This window comes from Malaclemys terrapin, chromosome 1, assembly GCF_027887155.1.
Source record: "Malaclemys terrapin pileata isolate rMalTer1 chromosome 1, rMalTer1.hap1, whole genome shotgun sequence".
Taxonomy (NCBI): domain Eukaryota; kingdom Metazoa; phylum Chordata; order Testudines; family Emydidae; genus Malaclemys; species Malaclemys terrapin.
The window spans coordinates 24,644,415-24,665,375 of record NC_071505.1 but is presented as its reverse complement, the minus strand read 5'-3'; the positions used below and the strand labels follow the sequence as shown (position 1 = coordinate 24,665,375).

General features: G+C 42.6%; 1 protein-coding gene and 1 long non-coding RNA gene across 2 annotated transcripts in view; one reads left to right on the top strand and one right to left on the bottom strand.

Annotated features, from left to right (window-relative positions):
* FBXL13 (F-box and leucine rich repeat protein 13) overlaps positions 1-20,961 on the top strand; it is a 170,380-nt gene that overhangs the window by 137,154 nt on the left and 12,265 nt on the right. Inside the window, exon 18 of the mRNA XM_054017732.1 lies at positions 7,890-7,973. Coding sequence (XP_053873707.1) covers positions 7,890-7,973 — 84 coding nt within the window. The remainder of the gene's footprint in view (positions 1-7,889; positions 7,974-20,961) is intronic.
* Positions 1-20,961, bottom strand: part of LOC128831399 (uncharacterized) — a 48,010-nt gene that overhangs the window by 22,267 nt on the left and 4,782 nt on the right. The window contains exon 2 of the long non-coding RNA XR_008443792.1: positions 2,341-2,559. This is a non-coding gene — a long non-coding RNA (uncharacterized LOC128831399). The remainder of the gene's footprint in view (positions 1-2,340; positions 2,560-20,961) is intronic.

Sequence of the window (20,961 nt, the reverse complement as noted above, 5' to 3'; positions counted from 1 at the left end):
ATATAAGGGCGGTGCTCCCCTGACTCCCCTGCATTCCTTCTCACTGCCTGCATCTTGGGTCAAAGCTTCCTGTACAGATTTTACCTCACGGTTTCTGATGACAACAGTGAGACTGTATGTAAAGTTATTAAGTAATACCTTAGTACTTAGTTTAGAAATGAGTTCTCTTTATAATGTTACATGGATATGCCCTCACTAGGGTTTAAGTACAGTCCTTTGTTTGGGGTGGCTATCCCCAATAATGACCTCCACACGGGTGTTTGTTATGTCTAAGAGAGGGGCACATTAAAGAAAAGTGCTCCATTTGCTGCTCCTTTAAGAAAAGGACTCTGGAGGCCCGGGGCTTACATATAATACAGCACCTCATGGAACTGCCGTGAAGCTGGATTGAGCCCTGGGGCCCTCTGCAGATCACCAGGTCCATCAGTCTTTGGAGCTGGTGCTGACCGCAGATAGGCTGCCAGATTCAGACTGTTCCCTTCCTCTGGTCCCCCAAGGAAGAGGATTCATAAAACTAATTGGAGCCATTCCAGAGCTCAGAGAGAATCTCCCTCCTCTTGTTAGAGGAAGGTGGAACACCACCATGTTTCTTTCGTGGGCCAAAACCCACTTCATCGGATATATGCAGTGGAACATACAAGTAGGAAGATATATATACATCGAGAACATGAAAAAAATGAGTGTTGCTATACCAACTCTAATGAGGCTAGTCAATAGTCTCGTTATAAGTTGGTATGGCAACACCCATTTTTTTCATGTTCTCGATGTATCTATATCTTCCTACTGTATTTTCCACTGCATGTATCCAATGAAGTGGGTTTTAGCCCATGAAAGCTTATACCAAATAAATTTGTTAGTCTCTAAGGTGCCACAAGTACTCCTGTTCTTTTTGCTGATACAGACTAACACGGCTACCCCTCTGAAACATGTTTCTTTTGATGCCTTAGATAGAGCTGGGTTATTTATCCACTTTCCATAGAGTGACCATATTTCCCTAAAGAGAAAACAGGATGCACAGGGCTGGCCCAAGCTTCCTGGCATTGCTGCTTGCCCCCCTCCCTCTGAATGTTCTGCTATGCCCCCAGTTGAGCCAAGTAGCAGAGATGGGGACGGGGCGAAGAGGAATGGGTATGGGCTGCGATCTGGACAGCAAAGCAGGGTGTGAGGGTGCAAGTGTGTATGAGTACTTTTGGGCTCAGAACCAGAGGTGAAAGTATTGGACTATGCCCAAACACGACAAATGCCCATGTTTGCCAGAAGAGTCAGGATGTTCGGGACAGGGCTTAAAAAGGAGACTAACTTTCCGGTACCACGGCAAGATCAGACTGGCACTATACCGTCGATTCCACAAACCATCTGCTGAACAGCCACTGAATTCAGTACTGACATCACTTTTTACACTGACAGTCTTGAACCCACTGGCTTACCAGAAAGCAGCTGATTTACTCTCCCTTTTGGTCCTGGACTCTCCTCTGATTCAGTTACTTCAGGGAGATCCGCCAGAAAAATGAACCCAGTCCCGTCATCAGCACTGAGACACCCTTTTTTGGTACCAATACCATTTTCAGTGCCCAAGACTTTGCTAACCTGGACTTCAGCATCTGTGGGAGCAATTCCTGATCCAGCACCAACCTTTTCCTTGGTACCAGCTGTGACTATGGTAACGATGGGCTTCCTGATAATGAATGTTATTGCAGCTTCGAGTTGCCAGTATACGATGGCAGTGGCTACAGTTCTGGCTGAGATCTCGATGCAGCACTGGACTTCAGTCAGAGCAGGGTGTTTGGTAGCCCTAGCAGGTTTGGCCCCTTCATTACTGGCAGGCTATTCAGGGGACTTTTCATACTTGAGGTCGGGATCCCCAAGCCCCAGACTCATCCTTCCTGGTTCTGGAAGATTTTAAGGCTTATCAGGAGGATGTCTGCAGCATAGGGTATCCACACTGAGTTTGTCTGAGAGAACACCCATACATTGCTGGACATTCTGCAGATTTCAGCCCCGGGAAGAGTAACCTTCCCTATCTATGAAGTTGTCTTGGAGCTGGCAAGGTCCTTGTGGCATACACCAGCGGCTGTGCCTGCTACACTGAAATGTACTGACAAATGTTACTATGTGCTGGTGCAAGGATTTGAGTGTTTCTACTCACATCCAACTCCCAATTTGCTTGTGGTGACTGCTGCTAATGAGAGACCGTATCAAGGCAGATATAAATCCACACCTAAAGATAAAGAAGCCAAGAAATTGGATTTAATGGGGAGGAAGGTTTATTCTACATCTTCCCTCCAGATGTGCATTGCTGGAGAGCAGGCACTCTTGTCTAAATATAACTTTGTAAGTTACCTGGGGATGTCAGGGAAGAGTTCAAGGCTTTCCTGGCAGAGGGCTGTCTAGTGGCATAGACATCAGTGCAGTCAGCGCTCCATGTGGTTGACACCTCATTTAGGATTATGGCCTTGGCAAAAACAATGAGGAGGCCTTCTTGGCTGCAGAACTCTGGCATTGCTCCAGACATGCAACAGACCATAGAAGACTTACTGTTTGATGAACGGTCTTTGTTTTCTGAAAAGACAGATGAGACATTACATTCTTTTAAGGACTCCAGGGCTACATTGCACTCCTTAGGATTTATACCCCGGCAGTTAAAAGGTGACAGCGAACCCATTCGCTGTCACCCAGAGAGCAATGGAAAGGCAAATGTGTAAGATATCGCTCTGTGATCATATACCGAATGAGGAGATCAGAAGGCGTACAGAGGTGACCAATGTAGTGCAGGTGATGTATGACGCAAAGCGAAGATGGGTGGGTCATGTAGTCTGCAGGCAAGACAATAGATGGACAACCTGCATCAGTAACTGGATCCCAGAGGCCACAAGTGACCGCTGGGCAGACCGAAAACATGCTGGGCCAATCCCATGACAAAACTCTTTGGCCAGAAATGGAAAGAACATGCTCGCACATCTTAATTGGATATATGCTTTTCCTCCTATTCCTCTCATCTTTCAGGTTATCCTCAAGCAGAAGTTGGATCATGCCAAACTGGTTCTTGTTGCTCTGGCTGGGCCAAGACAGTGTTGGTTCTCTGAGCTTCTCAATTTGTCTATTTGACCTCCCAGATCTCTTTCTCTATTTCCCGAACTACTGACTCAGCACCACAGCCAAGTTGCACATCCGGCTCTGAGCAGTCTACATCTCATGGCATGGATAGTGTATGGCTAGATGAGGAGGAAGGTTAATGTTTGGGAGTAGATAGGAGGGTCCTATTTAACAGTCGGAAGCCATCTGCTAGGACTACCTGTTGGGCCAAATGGAAGAGTTTTTCAATTTGGTCAATATCTAAGGAAATTCCACTGATGTTAGCTCATGTTCAGGACATTTTAGATTATTCATTACGTTTGTCGTCCTTGGGTCCGTCTCTTAGCTGATCGAGGGTTCACTTGGCAGTGATCTCGGTGTTCCAACCATCAATCCAAGGGCAATCAGTTTTCCCAAACTCGGTGGTAGTGAGATTTCTGAAAGGTATTGTCTGCCTGCTTCGACCTGTAATTGTGGGACCTTAATACTGTACTGGCTGCCCTCATGGGTCTTCCGTTTGAGTCACTAGCAACTTGCTCGTTGTCTCTCCTTTCCCAAAAGACAGCCTTTCTTGTTGCTATAACTTCCACAAAAAGAGTCAGTGAAGTGCAGGATTTTATGGCAGGGCCTCCCCTTACTCAGTTGTTCAAAGACAAAGTGTCCTTGAGGCTACATCTGAAGTTTTTGTCCAAAGTAGTTTCACAGTTTCACCTTAACCAGGTTATTTACTTACCTGTATTCTTTCCTAAACCACACTTGAATGCAGATGAACAGGAACGTCAGACATTGGATGTGAGATGATGTCTGGCATTCTGTCTGGAAAGAACTAAATCATTTTGTTCTCAGCTTTTTGTCTTTTATGCGGATCAGATGAAAGGTCAACTAGTATCTGCACAATCTCTAGGTGGATAATTTCCTGCATTATCACAGGTTACAGAGTAGCTCAGACCACACACACCTCCACAGACTTTATGGGCTCATTCAACAAGGGTTCAAGCAATATTGATCACATTTCTCAGCGATGTTGCAGTTTTGGACATTTGTAGGGCTGCTACATGGGCTTCTGTACAAACTTTTGCCAAAAATTGTGTGTTCGCCACGGTATCTAGGTCAGATGCAATTTTTGGGAAGGCAGTTCTGCAGTCATTATTTAAGCAGACTTTGAGTTCCACCTCCTACCAGTACTGCTTGTGAGTCACCTGAGTGAGGGACTACATCTCTGCAACCACTCAAAGAAGATAAGACGGTTACTTACCTGTACAATAATGGTTGTTCTTTTAGATGTGGGTGGAGACAAGTATTCTATGATCCACCCTCTGTCCCTCTACATGGGAGTCTTTGGTCTCTGATTCTGGTGCGAAGGAACTGAGGGGGGATAGGGAGGTGCCACTCTTATATCGCCATGGGAGGGGCTATGAGGATCAGAGCGTGTGAGCGCCATCCTGCTGGGTACTGCTAAGAAAAGTTCTCTGGCTTTGGTGCATGCATACCTGAGTGGAATATATGTCAGCACCCACATCTTGAAGAACAACAGTTACAGTACATGTAAGTAACCATCTTTTTTAAACAACTGAAACCAAGAGATTAAAATGGAAATGGTTATTCAGCCTTTACTATGGCAGTGGCCATTTATCCCTCTAAAACACGGATAAACACAACAATATTTTAAAAATACATAGTCCTTGAAAAATATGATCTTAAAAATCTTCCTAAAAACTCCTTTTTGGGGGCTAGCCTTCTGCTACTGATCAGCTTCCATGTGTTTTTGCTCTCATAAGGTCTTTAGGGCAGGGATGGTCTTGTTCTTTGTATGTTTGCAAAGTATCATGCATACCTCTGGCACTGCAGAGATGATAAAATAAATACTTTTTGATAAGATTGTAAATACATTTGAAAAATATTTGTAGGCCTTTCAAGCTTCCATTACTGAGCTAAAGCATGTGTATTTGGGCCAAAATCTACTTGCCTAAGTCCTGGTCTGCACCTAAACATTCGCTTGACCTAGCTACCTCAATCAGGGCTGTAGTTAGGTTGACCTAGCCCCCACTGTAGACACAGCTAGGTTGATGGAAGAATACTTCTGTTAACCTAACTACCACCTCCCGGAGAGGTATATTAACTACATTGGTGGGAAAACCACTTCCATCAACATAGGAAGCATGTACGCTATGGTACTAGAGAGGCAGAGCTGCAGCACCATAGTTGTGTTGCTGTAGCTGCTGTTGCATAGGCATACCTAGCTCCCCAAAACAGTCCTAACGACCTCAGTGCAACTGCTCATGTGAGTTAGATGAGTAGTATTGGCCCTAAGCATCACTCTCATGCTCCCCACAAGTTTGTTAAAAAGACTCGATTTTTTTTTTATGTCTCTTCAATGTACTTCTGGGAACTCTGTTCTAAGTCTAAGAGTCTGAAAACATGCAGCTGCCTGATTTTCATCATGATATGCAGATAGCTATACTGCAACCATCTCTAAACAGGTTCATTATTAGCCGAGATTCTGTAATGCAGCAATTACCATGAAAATTGTACAATGTAAGTTAATTGTATACATTTTCTATAATAATTTAAGGCAAAAAATATAAGTTTCCCTAGGTATTCTAAAGAAAAAAAAAATCAAGAGCAGGAAAGGAATTACCTTTATTTAGTAATTTATCCTATCACAGACTTGACATACTAGTAAGTCTGGTTTCGACTAGAGGAAAACAACTCCGACACTTATTGTTTATACCTACATAAAAGAAGAGATGTTTTATGTGACCTCAAGCTAATCGCACAATAGCCCAAAATTTCAAACTTCATTGCCTATTGTTAGGCACCTGAATCGATGTTTAGGCATTACATGTGGCCTGACTTTTAGAATTGCTGAGCCCCTGCAATTTCCATTGATTTCAGCATCTCTGGAAAATCATGTCACTATTTAAATATGGAATTTGGTATCTGAATTCAGTTTGAAACTTTGGTCTACGTGGCTTGTTCAGAGTCACACAGGCGGCGTGTGTGATTTTGATGGGGATACTCTTAGGAGTGAGGATTTGCAAGATGAAGCTCTAGAACTTCAACAGTAATCCTTTGTGCAACATATTTTGACTTATTTTAAAGCACATCAGAAAATTTAGGAAAGCAAAATTCTAAATGAGAGCTCTTATTTGTACCAAGGCAAACCAACATACATTATAGCTGTTGACCTTTAAGGGTATAAAGAGATATGTGGATGAAAGTCTCAGCACAAGTTGAAAATAAAGTGGCACATGGTTATTATTAGTGAGAAACGGTCAGTCTGTATTTGAAGGATTTGAGAGCATAGACTTCCAGTGTGTGGGCATACATAATAAAAAGTTGTTCTTTAGTATTGCCTCTTGCCATAGCCTCATATGACTTTTGGCTCTAGCAAGTGAAGACCCTCCATAGATAGTCAGAGTAAATGGTCACTTTCCACTCTGCAAGAAGCCTGTGCAAAACAATAATAATAAACTTTACACACTCTTATTTTTCTTTATCACATTTCCTTCTTGTGCAGCATGGCTGTTCTGAAAGATAGCAGATAATTTGCTGGTCAAAATGTTCACACACCACTCATATAGAAGAAAATGAAAAATTTGTTTTCTGGAGGCTCACTTTGTACTTTGTTTTGGTTTTACTACTGTAAAGCATGCAGGTCCCTGGACATCTGACATCAGTATAAATTTTTTAACACCAAAACTCTCATTCTCCTTAGGGTTTGAGAATGATGGCCAGTTTGTGCTGGCCCTTGCCCCCAGTGTACAAGGAAAAGAAAATTCAAACTATCTTCCCTTCCCAACACTGGGACTTGCCGTAGTTGCAGTCCTGAACACAGGAACTGCTTCCTGCAGACATGATATCCCCTGGACTCCTGCTAGGGTAGTCTGACTGTACACAACCTCTGGCTGGTGCCTAACAGGAACCATCTGGCCCTTGATTTGAGGCATAATTTAAATGTAAAATAATTGAATATAAAGCTTGGTTGAAGAATTGCAACTAGTATTTGTTTTTTGCCCACATAGTTAATGTAGACTTGTTTGTGAAAAGCTCGTTTCAGTCCAAAATTTTGAAGCAAATCGGTAAAATGGTTCACTTTATGAAAACGCTAATTTGTTTACTGGAAGTAAAAACATTTAATGCATCTCTGCTTTCTCTACTTCCTTTTCTCACTTATATGAAAAAGTTAATTTTTGTTGTTTTTTCAACAAATACTTTCTTAAAAGACCACACAGCAATTTTTATCTAACTTGGCTGGAGTGAAGAGATCTGCACAAAAGCCATAAATTTGTTGATTTCCAAACATAAGTGGATACAGATAGGAAATCCAGATCAGATGACCAGTTCTCTCTAATGAACTCTTAGAAGTATTAATTTAATTTAATTTAATTTAATTATTTAATTAATGTAAGGAGCTGGTATGTAATGAAAATTATTTCTGGCTCCAAAGAAAAGAGTACAAATCAACATGATGTTTACTTTTGAACCGTGTGAGGATGGCTACATAAAGGGATCATTTTCTGGAGGATAGAACAGAGGAAGGAGACCTCACTTTGTCTTGAACTCTTCATATGAGTTCAGGCACCTCACTAATTCAACGTCTCAGGGCTTCACTTTCCTCTGTAGAACTGAGATAATATCTCACAGAGGTGTTGTTTGGGTAAGTTAGTTAATGTCTTTAAACGGTGTAATCCTCAGATGGAAGATGCTAGATGCTGTAAATTTAGGACATTATTATCATCTATCTTAACAAAATGTTATTTCACAGACATGTCTTTTTATAATATAAAGTTGAAATTTATTTGGCATGTTTTCAGAGCTTGGCAGCTCTGGGCCACACTAGAAGAATGAAGGAACTTTCTGTATCTGAATGTAGGAAGATCACTGATATGGGAATTCAGGTAAGATAAAACAGACCCTTTTATAGGGATATAGACAGATGTCCTCCTAGAAGTCCCTCTGCTTTCTCAAATTAACCATGTCAAAAACGGAGCTTATTTTCCTTTAAAACCCCCTCAATCCATCACCCAATCCTGCAGCCTTGGTGATATCACTGATTTTTCTCTTTCCTTTTCCCAGCATATTATGGCCATCAGTGAATTTTAAATTTTTCCCTCTATATTATCTCTAAAATACTCACCTTTCTAAATATCAATTATTCTAACCTTCTCCTTTCTAGCCTCCCCACTCTCCTCTTTTGTCAATCCAAAATACGGCAGCTAAATATCTTCCTGTAATATTGCATTAACTGTGACGCTCCTCCACTCATGGAGTCCCTTCACTGGCTTCTTATGTATCAGTTTTAAATTCATTAGCCTCACTTTCAAAAACCTTCACAACTCTGTTCCTGCTTATAGCTTGTCTCTATTTCCACCTATTCCCCATTTCAATCCAACCTTAGTGAGTTTCATCATAAACATTTTTATGTCATAAATATTTTCCTTTCTAAAATGATTGATTTATACTGCACTTTTGAAATTTTAATCTTGGGCCGTATACAACATAAAAATGCTGTTTGGTTACAGTTTGACCATGAGCTGTGTTCTTTAAGGTATTACTTTATATTTTTCTATGCAGTGGTAGTTTAGAAATAAAACATAGCCAATATCTTTGTTTAGAAGGTGGTCTCAATTAACAGCTACTCTAACCACAGCTATATCTTTATAATGCAAACAGAAAGGGAAAGTAATTACATGGTATAGAAACAACCTTTGTTTTGAAGCCACCCTCAGATTGAAGTTACTAAAGAGGGAACTATTTGCATTCATTGGAAACTATGACCTCTAAATGAAGTTATATAGTAATTAAATATTTTTACTTCATAGTGTCTAGCAGCTGTCATAAAAATAATAATACCAGTACATTATTTCAGCTGAAGATTTCACTGGAACAGCACATTTGATGAATTGTTTTAAGTTTCGGATTTACTGACGCATGCAGCATCTGTTTTTAATTATTATCAGTGATGTTATTTCCCATCTGAACATTTGTCACATTTACATTTTGATTGTAAAGATTACTTGCATATTGAAATTCTGATTTATCATTTTGTTTCTGTTATAAAAATTGCTCTTTATTGTTGTAATTTTTATTAATATAGCATCATAGATAGTCATGGTGCTTTTGGAAACAATACACAACTAAGGCCTCGACTTTATATATGTACATACACTTTTATGCATTCACAAGTTGTGCATGAAGAGCGTCTAAAGTATGATTACAAATAGAGGATAACTTGTGCAAGCAAATATCTTTGTACATGTTTAAGTGTGATTTACATGTGCACACTGATCATTTTGCACTTGCATCACACTTTTCCACAAAGACCTTTAAACGTTTCCACCTAAGTCCCTGCCTGTAGACTCTAAGGGTATGTCTACACTACGAAATTAGGTCGAATTTATAGAAGCCGGTTTTATAGATATTGGTTTTATACAGTTGATTGTGTGTGTCCCCACGTAAAATGCTCTAAGTGCTCTAGTCGGCAGACCGCGACCACAGTACCGAGGCTAGCGTTGACTTCCGGAGCGTTTTACTGTGGGTAGCAATCCCACAGATCCCGCAGTCTCCGCCGCCCATTGGAATTCTAGGTTGAGATCCCAATGCCTGATGATGCAAAACAGTGTCGTGGGGGGTTCTGGGTACATGTCGTCAGGCCCCTCCCCCTCCGTCAGAGCAACGGCAGACAATCAATTCGCGCCTTTTTACCTGGGCTACCTGTGCAGACAACATACCCAGGCAAGCATGGAGCCCACTCAGCTCAGCTCACCATCACCATATGTCATCTGGGTGCCGGTAGACGTGGTACTGCATTGCTACACAGCAGCAGCTAATTGCCTTTTGGCAGTAGACGGTGCAGTATGACTGGTAGCCTTCATCGGCTATCTGGGTGCTGGCAGACGTGGGGCTGCATTGCTACACAGCAGCAGCCCCTTGCCTTTTGGCAGTAGATGGTGTATTACGACTGGTATTCGTCATCGTCGTATTCCAGTTCAATCAGAGGTACCTGGGCAGACATGCTTTGTCTCCTGCAGACTCAGTCCTGCCGGCAGTCCTATTGAACCATCTTGACGATGATGGCTAGCAGTCATAGTACAGTATCTTCTGCCAAGCACCCAGAAGATGCCGAGGGCTATCAGTCATGCTGAACCGTCTGTTGCCAGCTTAAGATGTAAAAAATAGATGGACCAGATTTGTTCTGGATTCATTTGCTTCCCCCTCCCTCCATGAAATCAACGGCCTGCTAAACCCAGGGTTTTGAGTTCAATCTCTGGGGGGGCCATTCTGTGTGACAGTTGTTTGTGTTTCTCCCTGATGCACAGCCACCTTCGTTGATTTTAATACCCTGTACCTGTATGCCATGTCGTCAGTCGCCCCTCCCTCCCTCCATCAGTTTCGCGCCTTTTTTCAGACCAGACGCCATAGCACTGGGATCATGGAGCCCGCTCAGATCACCGCAGCAATTATGAGCACTATGAACACCACGCGCATTGTCCTGGAGTATATGCAGAGCCAGGACATGCCAAAGCAAAACCAGGACCAGACGAGGAGGCGATTGCAGCGCGGCGACGAGAGTGATGAGGAAATTGACATGGACATAGACCTCTCACAAAGTACAGGCCCCAGCAATGTGCAAATCATGGTGTTACTGGGGCAGGTTCATGCCTTGGAACGTCGATTCTGGGCCCGGGAAACAAGCACAGACTGGTGGGACCGCATCGTGTTGCAGGTGTGGGACGATTCCCAGTGGCTGCGAAACTTTCGCATGCGTAAGAGCACTTTCATGGAACTTTGTGACTTGCTTTCCCCTGCCCTGAAGTGCCAGAATACCAGGATGAGAGCAGCCCTCACAGTTGAGAAGCGAGTGGCGATAGCCCTGTGGAAGCTTGCAATGCCAGACAGCTACCGATCAGTCGGGAATCAATTTGGAGTGGGCAAATCTACTGTGGGGGCTGCTGTGATCCAAGTTGCCAGGGCAATCAAAGACTTGCTGATATCAAGGGTAGTGACTCTGGGAAATGTGCAGGTCATAGTGGATGGCTTTGCTGCAATGGGATTCCCAAACTGTGGTGGGGCGATAGACGGAACCCATATCCCTATCTTGGCACCGGAGCACCAAGCCACCGAGTACATAAACCGCAAGGGGTACTTTTCAATGCTGCTGCAAGCCCTGGTGGATCACAAGGGACGTTTCACCAACATCAACGTGGGATGGCCGGGAAAGGTACATGATGCTCACGTCTTCAGGCACTCTGGTCTGTTTTGAAAGCTGGAGGAAGGGACTTTCTTCCCGGACCAGAAAATAACCGTTGGGGATGTTGAAATGCCTATCGTTATCCTTGGGGACCCAGCCTACCCCTTAATGTCATGGCTCATGAAGCCGTACACAGGCAGCCTGGACAGTAGTCAGGACCTGTTCAACTATAGGCTGAGCAAATGCAGAATGGTGGCAGAATGTGCATTTGGACGTTTAAAAGCGTGTTGGCGCAGTTTACTGACTCTGATAGACCTCAGCCAAACCAATATTCCCATTGTTATTACTGCTTGCTGTGCACTCCACAATATCTCTGAGAGTAAGGGGGAGACATTTATGGCGGGGTGGGAGGTTAAGGCAAATCGCCTGTCCGCTGGTTACGTGCAGCCAGACACCAGGGCGGTTAGAAGAGTACAGCAGGGGGCGGTACGCATCAGAGAAGCTTTGAAAACCAGTTTTGTGACTGGCCAGGCTACGGGGTGAAACTTCTGTTTGTTTCTCCTTGATGAACCCTTTCCCCGCCCCCGGTTCACTCTACTTCCCTGTAAACTAACCATCCTCCCCTCCCCCCTTTGAGCACTGCTTGCAGAGGCAATAAAGTCATTGTTACTTCACATTCATGCATTCTTTATTAATTCATCAGACAACTAGGGGGTTAATTGCCAAGGTAGCCCGGGATGGGTGGGGGAGGAGGGAAGGAAAAGGACACACTGCAGTTTAAAACTTTAAAACTTTAACACTTATTGAAGGCCAGCCTTCCGATGCTCGGGCAATCACCTGGGGTGGAGTGACTGGGTGGCCGGAGCCCCCCCACCGTGTTCTTGGGCGTCTGGGTGAGGAGGCAATGGGACTTGGGGTGGAGGGCTGTTGGTTACACAGGGGCTGTAGCGACGGTCTCTGCTCCTGCTGCCGTTCCTGCAGCTCAACCATACGCTGGAGCATATCAGTTTGATGCTCCAGCAGCCGGTGCATTGACTCTTGCCTTCTGTCTGCAAGCTGACGCCGCCTATCATCTTCAGCCCGCCACTTGTTCTGTTTAGCCCGCGATTCATCCCGCCACCTCTCCTCTCATTCATATTGTGCTTTTTTGCACTCTGACATAGACTGCCTCCACGCATTCTGCTGTGCTCTTTCAGTGTGGGAGGACATCTGGAGCTCCATGAACATATCATCCCAAGTCCGCCGTTTTCTCCTTCTAATCTTCGCTAGCCTCTGCGAAGGAGAAACATTTGCAGCTGGTGGAGGAGAAGGGAGAGGTGGTTAAAAAAGACACATTTTAGAGAAGAATGGGTACCCTCTTTCACATTAAATTTTGCTGTTCACATTACATAGCACATGTGCCTTCGTTACAAGGTCGCATTTTTCCTCTTATATTGAGGGCCTGCCAGTTTGGTGTGAGAGATCACTCACGCAGTACCAGACAACAGAATTCGGCTTGCAGGCAGCCATGGTAAGCCACAGTCTTTTGGGTTTTTTTAACCTTCATAACACGTGGGAATGGTTTCAAACAGCAGCACCCTCATTTCCCATACCAAGGACCCATTGGGTTGGCCATTTAAAATGGGTTTGCAATGTAAAAGGAGGGGCTGGGGTTTCCGGGCACAAACCCAACTACCCTCCCCACACATACACACACCCAATTCTCTGGGATGATCACTTCACCCCTCCCCCCCACCGCGTGGCTAACAGCGGGGAACATTTCTGTTCAGCCGAGCAGGAACGGGCACCTCTGAATGTCCCCTTAATAAAATCACCCCATTTCAACCAGGTGATCATGAATGATATCACTCTCCTGAGGATAACAGAGAGAGATAAGGAATGGATGTTGTCTGCATGCCAGCAAACACCAGGACCATTCGCTGCCATGCTTTGTTATGCAATGATTCCAGACTACATGCTACTGGCCTGGCATGGTAAAGTGTCCTACCATGGCAGACGGGATAAAGCAGTCCTCCCCAGAAAACTTTTGCAAAGGCTTTGGGAGTATATGAAGGAGAGCTTTCTGGAGATGTCCCTGGAGGATTTCTGCTCCATCCCCATACACGTTAACAGACTTTTCCAGTAGCTGTACTGGCTGCGATTGCCAGGGCAAATTAATCATTAATCATTAAACACGCTTGCTTTTAAACCATGTGTAATATTTACAAAGGTACACTCACCAGAGGTCCCTTGTGTGCCCTCAGGGTCTGGGAGCATACCTTGGGTGAGTTCGGGGTTACTGGTTCCAGGTCCAGGGTGATAAACATATCCTGGCTGTTGGGGAAACTGGTTTCTCCGTTTCCTTGCTGTGAGCTATCTTCATTTTCTTCATCATCATCATCATCTTCCGCGTACCCCGACCCGCTTCCCTGTTGCGTGTTTCTCCATTGACGGAGTCAAAGCACACGGTTGGGGTAGTGGTGGCTGCACCCCCTAGAATGGCATGCAGCTCCGTGTAGAAGCGGCATGTTTGCGGCTCTGCCCCAGACCTTCCGTTTGCCTCTCTGGCTTTGTGGTAGGTTTGCCTTAGCTCCTTAATTTTCACGCGGCACTGCTGTGCGTCCCTGTTATGGCCTCTGTCCTTCATGGCCTTTGAGACTTTTTCTAATATTTTGCCATTTCGTTTACTGCTACGGAGTTCAGCTAGCACTGATTCGTCTCCCCATATGGCGAGCAGATCCCGTACCTCCCGTTCTGTCCATGCTGGAGCTCTTTTGCGATCCTGGGACTCCATCATGGTTACCTGTGCTGATGAGCTCTGCATGGTCATCTGTGCTCTCCACGCTGGGCAAACAGGAAATGAAATTCAAAAGTTCGCGAGGCTTTTCCTGTTTACCTGGTCAGTGCATCTGAGTTGAGAGTGCTGTCCAGAGTGGTCACAGTGAAGCACTGTGGGATAGCTCCCGGAGGCCAATAACGTCGAATTCCGTCCACACTACCCCAAATCCGACCCGCAAAGGCCGATTTTAGCGCTAATCTCCTCGTCGGAGGTGGAGTAGAGAAACCAGTTTAAAGGGCCCTTTAAGTCGAAAGAAAGGGCTTCGTCGTGTGGATGTGTCCAGGTTTAATTCGATTTAACGCTGCTAAAGTCGACCTAAACTCGTAGTGTAGACCAGGCCTAACACTCTTATTCTGCAAAATACTTTTAATTACATGAGTAAATGTTATTTACTTCAAGCACATGCTTACGTGCTTTTCTGAGTAGGATGGGGGGATTACCGTTCTTAAAGTTAATCATGTGCTGCATTGGGGCCTAAATTAAGACAAGAGAAACAGGAGGAAATGACAAATTCAGAGAGAACAATGGCAAAGACAAAAAGATCACGGAGTTGCTGTATTGATTTATCAGTATAACTATCTAAAGATGATTAGCTTCCTTGAAGAAATGATTTTGAGAAGGGATTTAAAGAAGGATGGGGGGAGGTGTGGTAGATAAGGTCAGATAGGCATAAAAGAAGGTCTCTAGTATGACTGGTTGAAAAATCAAGTTTTACCTGGTGAAAAATTGCCAATAAAATGATTTCATTTGAAATTTTTCATAGAAAATGGTGGTTTTCCTATAAAAAAAATTGAAATAAGAACATAAGAAAGGCCGTACCGGGTCAGACCAAAGGTCCATCTAGCCCAGTATCCTGTCTACCGACAGTGGCCAATGCCAGGTGCCCCAGAGGGAGTGAACCCAACAGGCAATGATCAAGTGATCTCTCTCCTGCCATCCATCTCCACCCTCTGACAAACAGAGGCTAGGGACACCATTCCTTACCCATCCTGGCTAATAGCCATTAATGGACTTAACCACCATGAATTTATCCAGTTCTCTTTTAAACTCTGTTATAGTCCTAGCCTTCACAACCTCTTCAGGTAAGTAGTTCCACAAGTTGACTGCGCACTGCGTGAAGAAGAACTTCCTTTTATTTGTTTTAAACCTGCTGCCTATTAATTTCATTTGATGACCCCTAGTTCTTGTATTATGGGAATAAGTAAATCACTCATGATTTTATATACCTCTATCATATCCCCCCTTAGTCTCCTCTTTTCCAAGCTGAAGAGTCCTAGCCTCTTTAATCTCTCCTCATATGGGACCCGTTCCAAACCCTTAATCATTTTAGTTGCCCTTTTCTGAACCTTTTCTAGTGCCAGTATATCTTTTTTGAGATGAGGAGACCACATCTGTACGCAGTATTCGAGATGAGGGCATACCATCGACTTATACAAGGGCAATAATATATTCTCAGTCTTATTCTCTGTCCCCTTTTTAATGATTCCTAACATCCAGTTTGCTTTTTTGACCGCCTCTGCACACTGCATGGACATTTTCAGAGAACTATCCACGATGACTCCAAGATCTTTTTCCTGACTTGTTGTAGCTAAATTAGCCCCCATCATATTGTATGTATAGTTGGGGTTATTTTTTCCAATGTGCATTACTTTACATTTATCCACATTAAATTTCATTTGCCATTTTGTTGCCCAATCACTTAGTTTTGTGAGATCTTTTTGAAGTTCTTCACAGTCTGCTTTGGTCTTAACTATCTTTAGCAGTTTAGTATCATCTGCAAACTTTGCCACCTCACTGTTTACCCCTTTCTCCAGATCATTTATGAATAAGTTGAATAGGATCGGTCCGTGGACTGACCCTTGGGGAACACCACTAGTTACCCCTCTCCATTCTGAGAATTTACCATTAATTCCTACCCTTTGTTCCCTGTCTTTTAACTAGTTCTCAGTCCATGAAAGGACCTTCCCTTTTATCCCATGGCAGCTTAATTTACATAAGAGCCTTTGGTGGGGGACCTTGTCAAAGGCTTTCTGGAAATCTAAGTACACTATGTCCACTGAATCACCCTTGTCCACATGTTTGTTGACCCCTTCAAAGAATTCTAATAGATTAGTAAGACACGATTTCCCTTTACAGAAACCATGTTGACTATTGCTCAACAGTTTATGTTTTTCTATGTGTCGGACAATTTTATTCTTAACTATTGTTTCGACTAATTTGCCTGGTACCGACGTTAGACTTACCGGTCTGTAATTGCCAGGATCACCTCTAGAGCCCTTTTTAAATATTGGCGTTACATTAGCTAAGTTCCAGTCATTGGATACAGAAGCCGATTTAAAGGACAGGTTACAAACCTTAGTTAAAAGTTCCGCAACTTCACATTTGAGTTCTTTCAGAACTCTTGGGTGAATACCATCTGGTCCCGTTGACTACAGTGACTATAATGAAATTATAATGTGTTTCAATTTGAATTGAAATTTTTGTTGTTTAAAAAAATGTATTGAAAAATCAAATGTCATTGAAATCAAACATTTTCTGAAACATTTCTATTTCAATGACTGCATTTTTCTACAAAAAATAGTTGGAATCCATTTTTTTTGACCAGCGGTAGTATTGATGTAAGTGTGGGAGAAGGAAATAAAGAGGTTAGTTTGCTTGATGCTCATCTAAGAGGGAGTTTTGGGAGGTGACAAGGCCAGAGAGGTAGGAAGAAGCTTGTTTGTGAAAGATCTTGAAGGAGCTTGAATTTGAGGAGACAATAGGGAGAAAGTGCCGGGATTTGCAACAGAATTTTGGCCATTGGGTGTGCGGATGAGGTGAGTGTCAGGATTGAGATGCTTGAAAATAGATATCTTCTGAAATTGACCTTAATTCTTAATAAGACAAACTCCCATTCTGACCTCTATCCCAAATTTAATTAACCAGCAAACATCTGTATTGGAGAGAAAATGGCCTGTGTTTTATTCATTTATCATAAAGCAGGTGATCTGATACTATAATATTTTATTTGCTGACACTATAAAGATGTCATGTTATTTACCTTCTCCACATTTTCTAAAAATCAGTATGGAGACATACATTTCCTGCTTTGCATATCACAATAACAAATCAACACTAATCAGGAACTTAAGACTGTTAACCTTGCCAGTGGGCAATGAGATGGGATTTATATCTTACTTCAAATGAGAACAACAGTTGGAGTAGGATATACTTTAAACTGCACCTGATAAACACTCCCGACTACATGTGACAGAGAAATGCTGAGATCCCCTATTCACAGGCCATCACACTCATGCCATAAGCAGCGGGGGACCTCATGGCTGCAGGTGTTGGCATTGCTATTGTGTAACCCCAGTCTTTAACTCCCACAGCTTTTTCCATTATAGGACTCCACATCCATCACTCTAAAGTCTTATATTATCGGAATGAGTCAGTTCCTACTGCACCCCAAGAAATGCATCTGGATTTAATTTTTTTACTCTGCATACACACAAAGATCTACAGACAAGCCACTAGCAGAATTGATGCCTTAGAGAACATTTCTGATTGGACTTTCTTGTACGTTCCATGTAATTGAAACATAAACAATGTCAGAATAGAAATATCTCCTCTAATTTATGAAAGCCAGTATATAGCCAGTTGGATTTTTATATAAGGATCAAGAGGAATGTCACATGATGTTTAGACGCAAAACTTGTCTTCAGTGCAAAATATGGAGTTTCTCATCCATATAAAGTCAGGTCCCTAAAATTGAACATGGCTCACAAGATAAATCAGCTTCTTGTCTCAATACATAAACTTTCTCAGTACCTCTGCAATTATGCCATGAGAAACTCCCCTGTAAGTCAGCTGCCGGTAGGGAGCTCCTGGGTACATAGCAACTACAGGAGCCATGTTACCAGGAAAGCTGGAGGTGTAAGAAAAAAGGAATGATTGTGAAGTGGAGAGGCTAGGAATTATTGCAAAGACTGAAATTTCCTGCCCCCTGTAGAGGATTTTCCTATCTAGGAGATGATCTAGACCTATCATATTATGAAATACTTGTAGATAGTTATTCTATTCCCTCCCTTCCTACCCATTCCTTAGTGCTAATTTGTCTAAATTATATATATAGTACTTTTCCACCTAAGACCATCCCTCTTCTCTGAATTCCCTCCAATGTGCTGACTAGAGCTGGGCAAATGTTTTCAGAATAATCGTTTATTTGCTGAAAGCTGCAGTTTTGGGTTATGTGGTGTTGTGGGGTGGCTCTCTCTCAGTCTTTCCTGTGAAGCTGTTCCACTCTGTATAAATAATTAAATATTCATTGACACAGGGACTGGCACACCCACGTTGGCAAATGTCCTAACCCCAGGCTATCGAGTGCTCTCTGTGGTGCAGTGAATATTTAATTATTTATACAAAGAGGAATAGCTTCAAGAGGCAAGACTGAAAGGATACCCTATAGCCAGGGCACTCGTTTGCAGGGTGGGAGACCTATGTTCAAAATCCTGCCCCAAATTAGGCAGAGTGAGGACTCTTCCCATATCCCATGAAAGTGCCACAGGGGCATAAGGGGGGGCACTACCACCTCCTCTTCCGGTGGTTTTTGTGAATGGCATTCCACATTTCCTTTTATTTTAATAAAAAAAGCAGCTAAAATCCCCAACTCAAAACAAAATATTTTATTTTACCCAAATCATTTTTTCTTTCACTAAGAAATGCAAAAAGTTTTCACTTCAGATTGATGTGAAGCATGTTTTTTTCTGTTCAGCCAGCAAACAGAAAAATAGATGATTCGTACAGCTCTAGAATTAACACATTGTTTACACTGAAGTGCCCAGAATAAATTTAGTCAAGTTTCAGTCCAACCAGTGCTTTTTAAAATGGAACTGTCCCCTTCCTTGTTTGCGGCATGATAACTCTGTATATACAGCCCAAAACTGCATTTTTCTGGTCACAATATCACCTTTCAAGCTCACATCTAATTTGCTATAATCATTATCAGTTATTTTTGTCCTGTCACTGAGCATGAAATTCAATGGGAATTGAATGCTGGCAAAGTTGCTTTGTCTTTTTTGTTGACTTGGAGGCCCTGTATAGATTATCTCCCAAAAAGATCCAGTCTATTAAAATAAAATGTAATATACACAAAGGATACAGCATAGCAAAATATTCCGATGTTCTGTAACTATTTTTCATGTTACTGTATATGCCAGTTGTTATTGTTTTCATTAAAGAAAATAATTCTTGGCAGCACTAAGTTCCCCAGAACTCTCAACGGTTAAAAAAATACTTTGCAGTATGATTTTTCAGGACTTAAGCTGATAACTTGTAAAAAGCTAAGTTTGGGCTAATGGTGGTGTTCACAATTAGTGGAGAGTTTTAATGGTAGGACCAGCTTCAGTACCTAATTTTTTATGGATATTTTAAATCTGTACACATGACAGACTGTAGCAGCTTGACAAATCCAATAAAAATTATTTAAGCATATCACACAAACACTGAAATCCTGGCTGCAGCCTGTACTACATACCCTAGCTGGGAATGTAGTGATGACTTAGTCACATGTGGGGATCTAATGCTGAATATAATTAGGCTTCTCTTACATGAGGAGAAAAAAATTTAGTCACTGGGGGTTTAGAAGTTTTCTGCACTGCAGTTAACACCCTGCAAAACTGGCATTAAAATATGAAAGCCCTGGTACCTAACATTTATAATTTCTGTATTTCCACTCTCTGCAGTCTTAAAGTAAAACATTCACAACCAGATATATACTGTACTTAAAAACAGCCGTTGCTGACCTGTCATAACCATACTGGTCCAAAAAGCAAACTGCAGCACTAGACGCAGATGGTAAGATTTAAAAACTGGTTAATGAAATAACGTTGAAATTATGAAGTGGGTACGGGTGTGGGTGTATATATACCCCCCACACACATGCAGTTCACACTTACCTACATCCATACATTGGTCATCCAAAAGTGAACATTTACCAGCAATTACCACATCAAAGCATCTGAGATACCACAGTGAATTCATATTCTAAGTTAAGGGAAATACGGTTGTGTCTCAGATACAATAATCAGGTAATTATTGGTAAAGACTGTTTTTTAGGGTGACACCTGTGTATGTGATATATTTTATTACTGATAGTATGTACCTCATATATGGAGGTGATATCTCTGTGATTAACTTCATTCATCATGCACCTTTACCTGCCACTCTTCTCACTAATCCCTCTACCTCAGGACTATTTCTAATATTAGAAACCTTGGAGCAGCTTCAAGCAGCCACCATTTTTTAACTCAGTCTGCCACATAAATGTTTTCTCCTTTCCCTCACAGAGGTGGAATTGCCACTCTATCCCATGCTAAATTACACTGGCCATAGGCCCAGGCTGAACAGTCCTGGAAGGCTGGACCAGTGACAAGTTTAAGGTTTGATGTCTTACCACCATTCAGGGCTACAAATCATTGTAAAGGGGAGATTCCCAATAGGGCCAAGCACTTTATTCTAGCCATGAAAGATTCTGAGATGCTCAACTGGAAATTAAAATCATGATATTTTGATGTATAAAATATTATTTTAGGTCATTTACATTTGTATTGTGGGCCCTGCAGAGAGGACACTAGCTCCACAATGAGCTATCCCAAAAAGCAGTTGGGCTGGGGGCTTGAAGGGTGGAGAAAAGCTGGCAATGTCCAGTTGGTTGCTTGCACTGATAGTGGTGCTGGGACATCGTCCATCTCCCTTTAGAGAGACAGGGGTTCTGGAATAAACAGCATTAACCCCCGAAAAAGATTCAAGCCAAAGGAGTTCTGAAGATTCTGAGGGGGAAAGAGGAAAGTGTCATATTGTGGTTCTGAATTGGTTTGTCTGTTTATAGCAGCTTCAC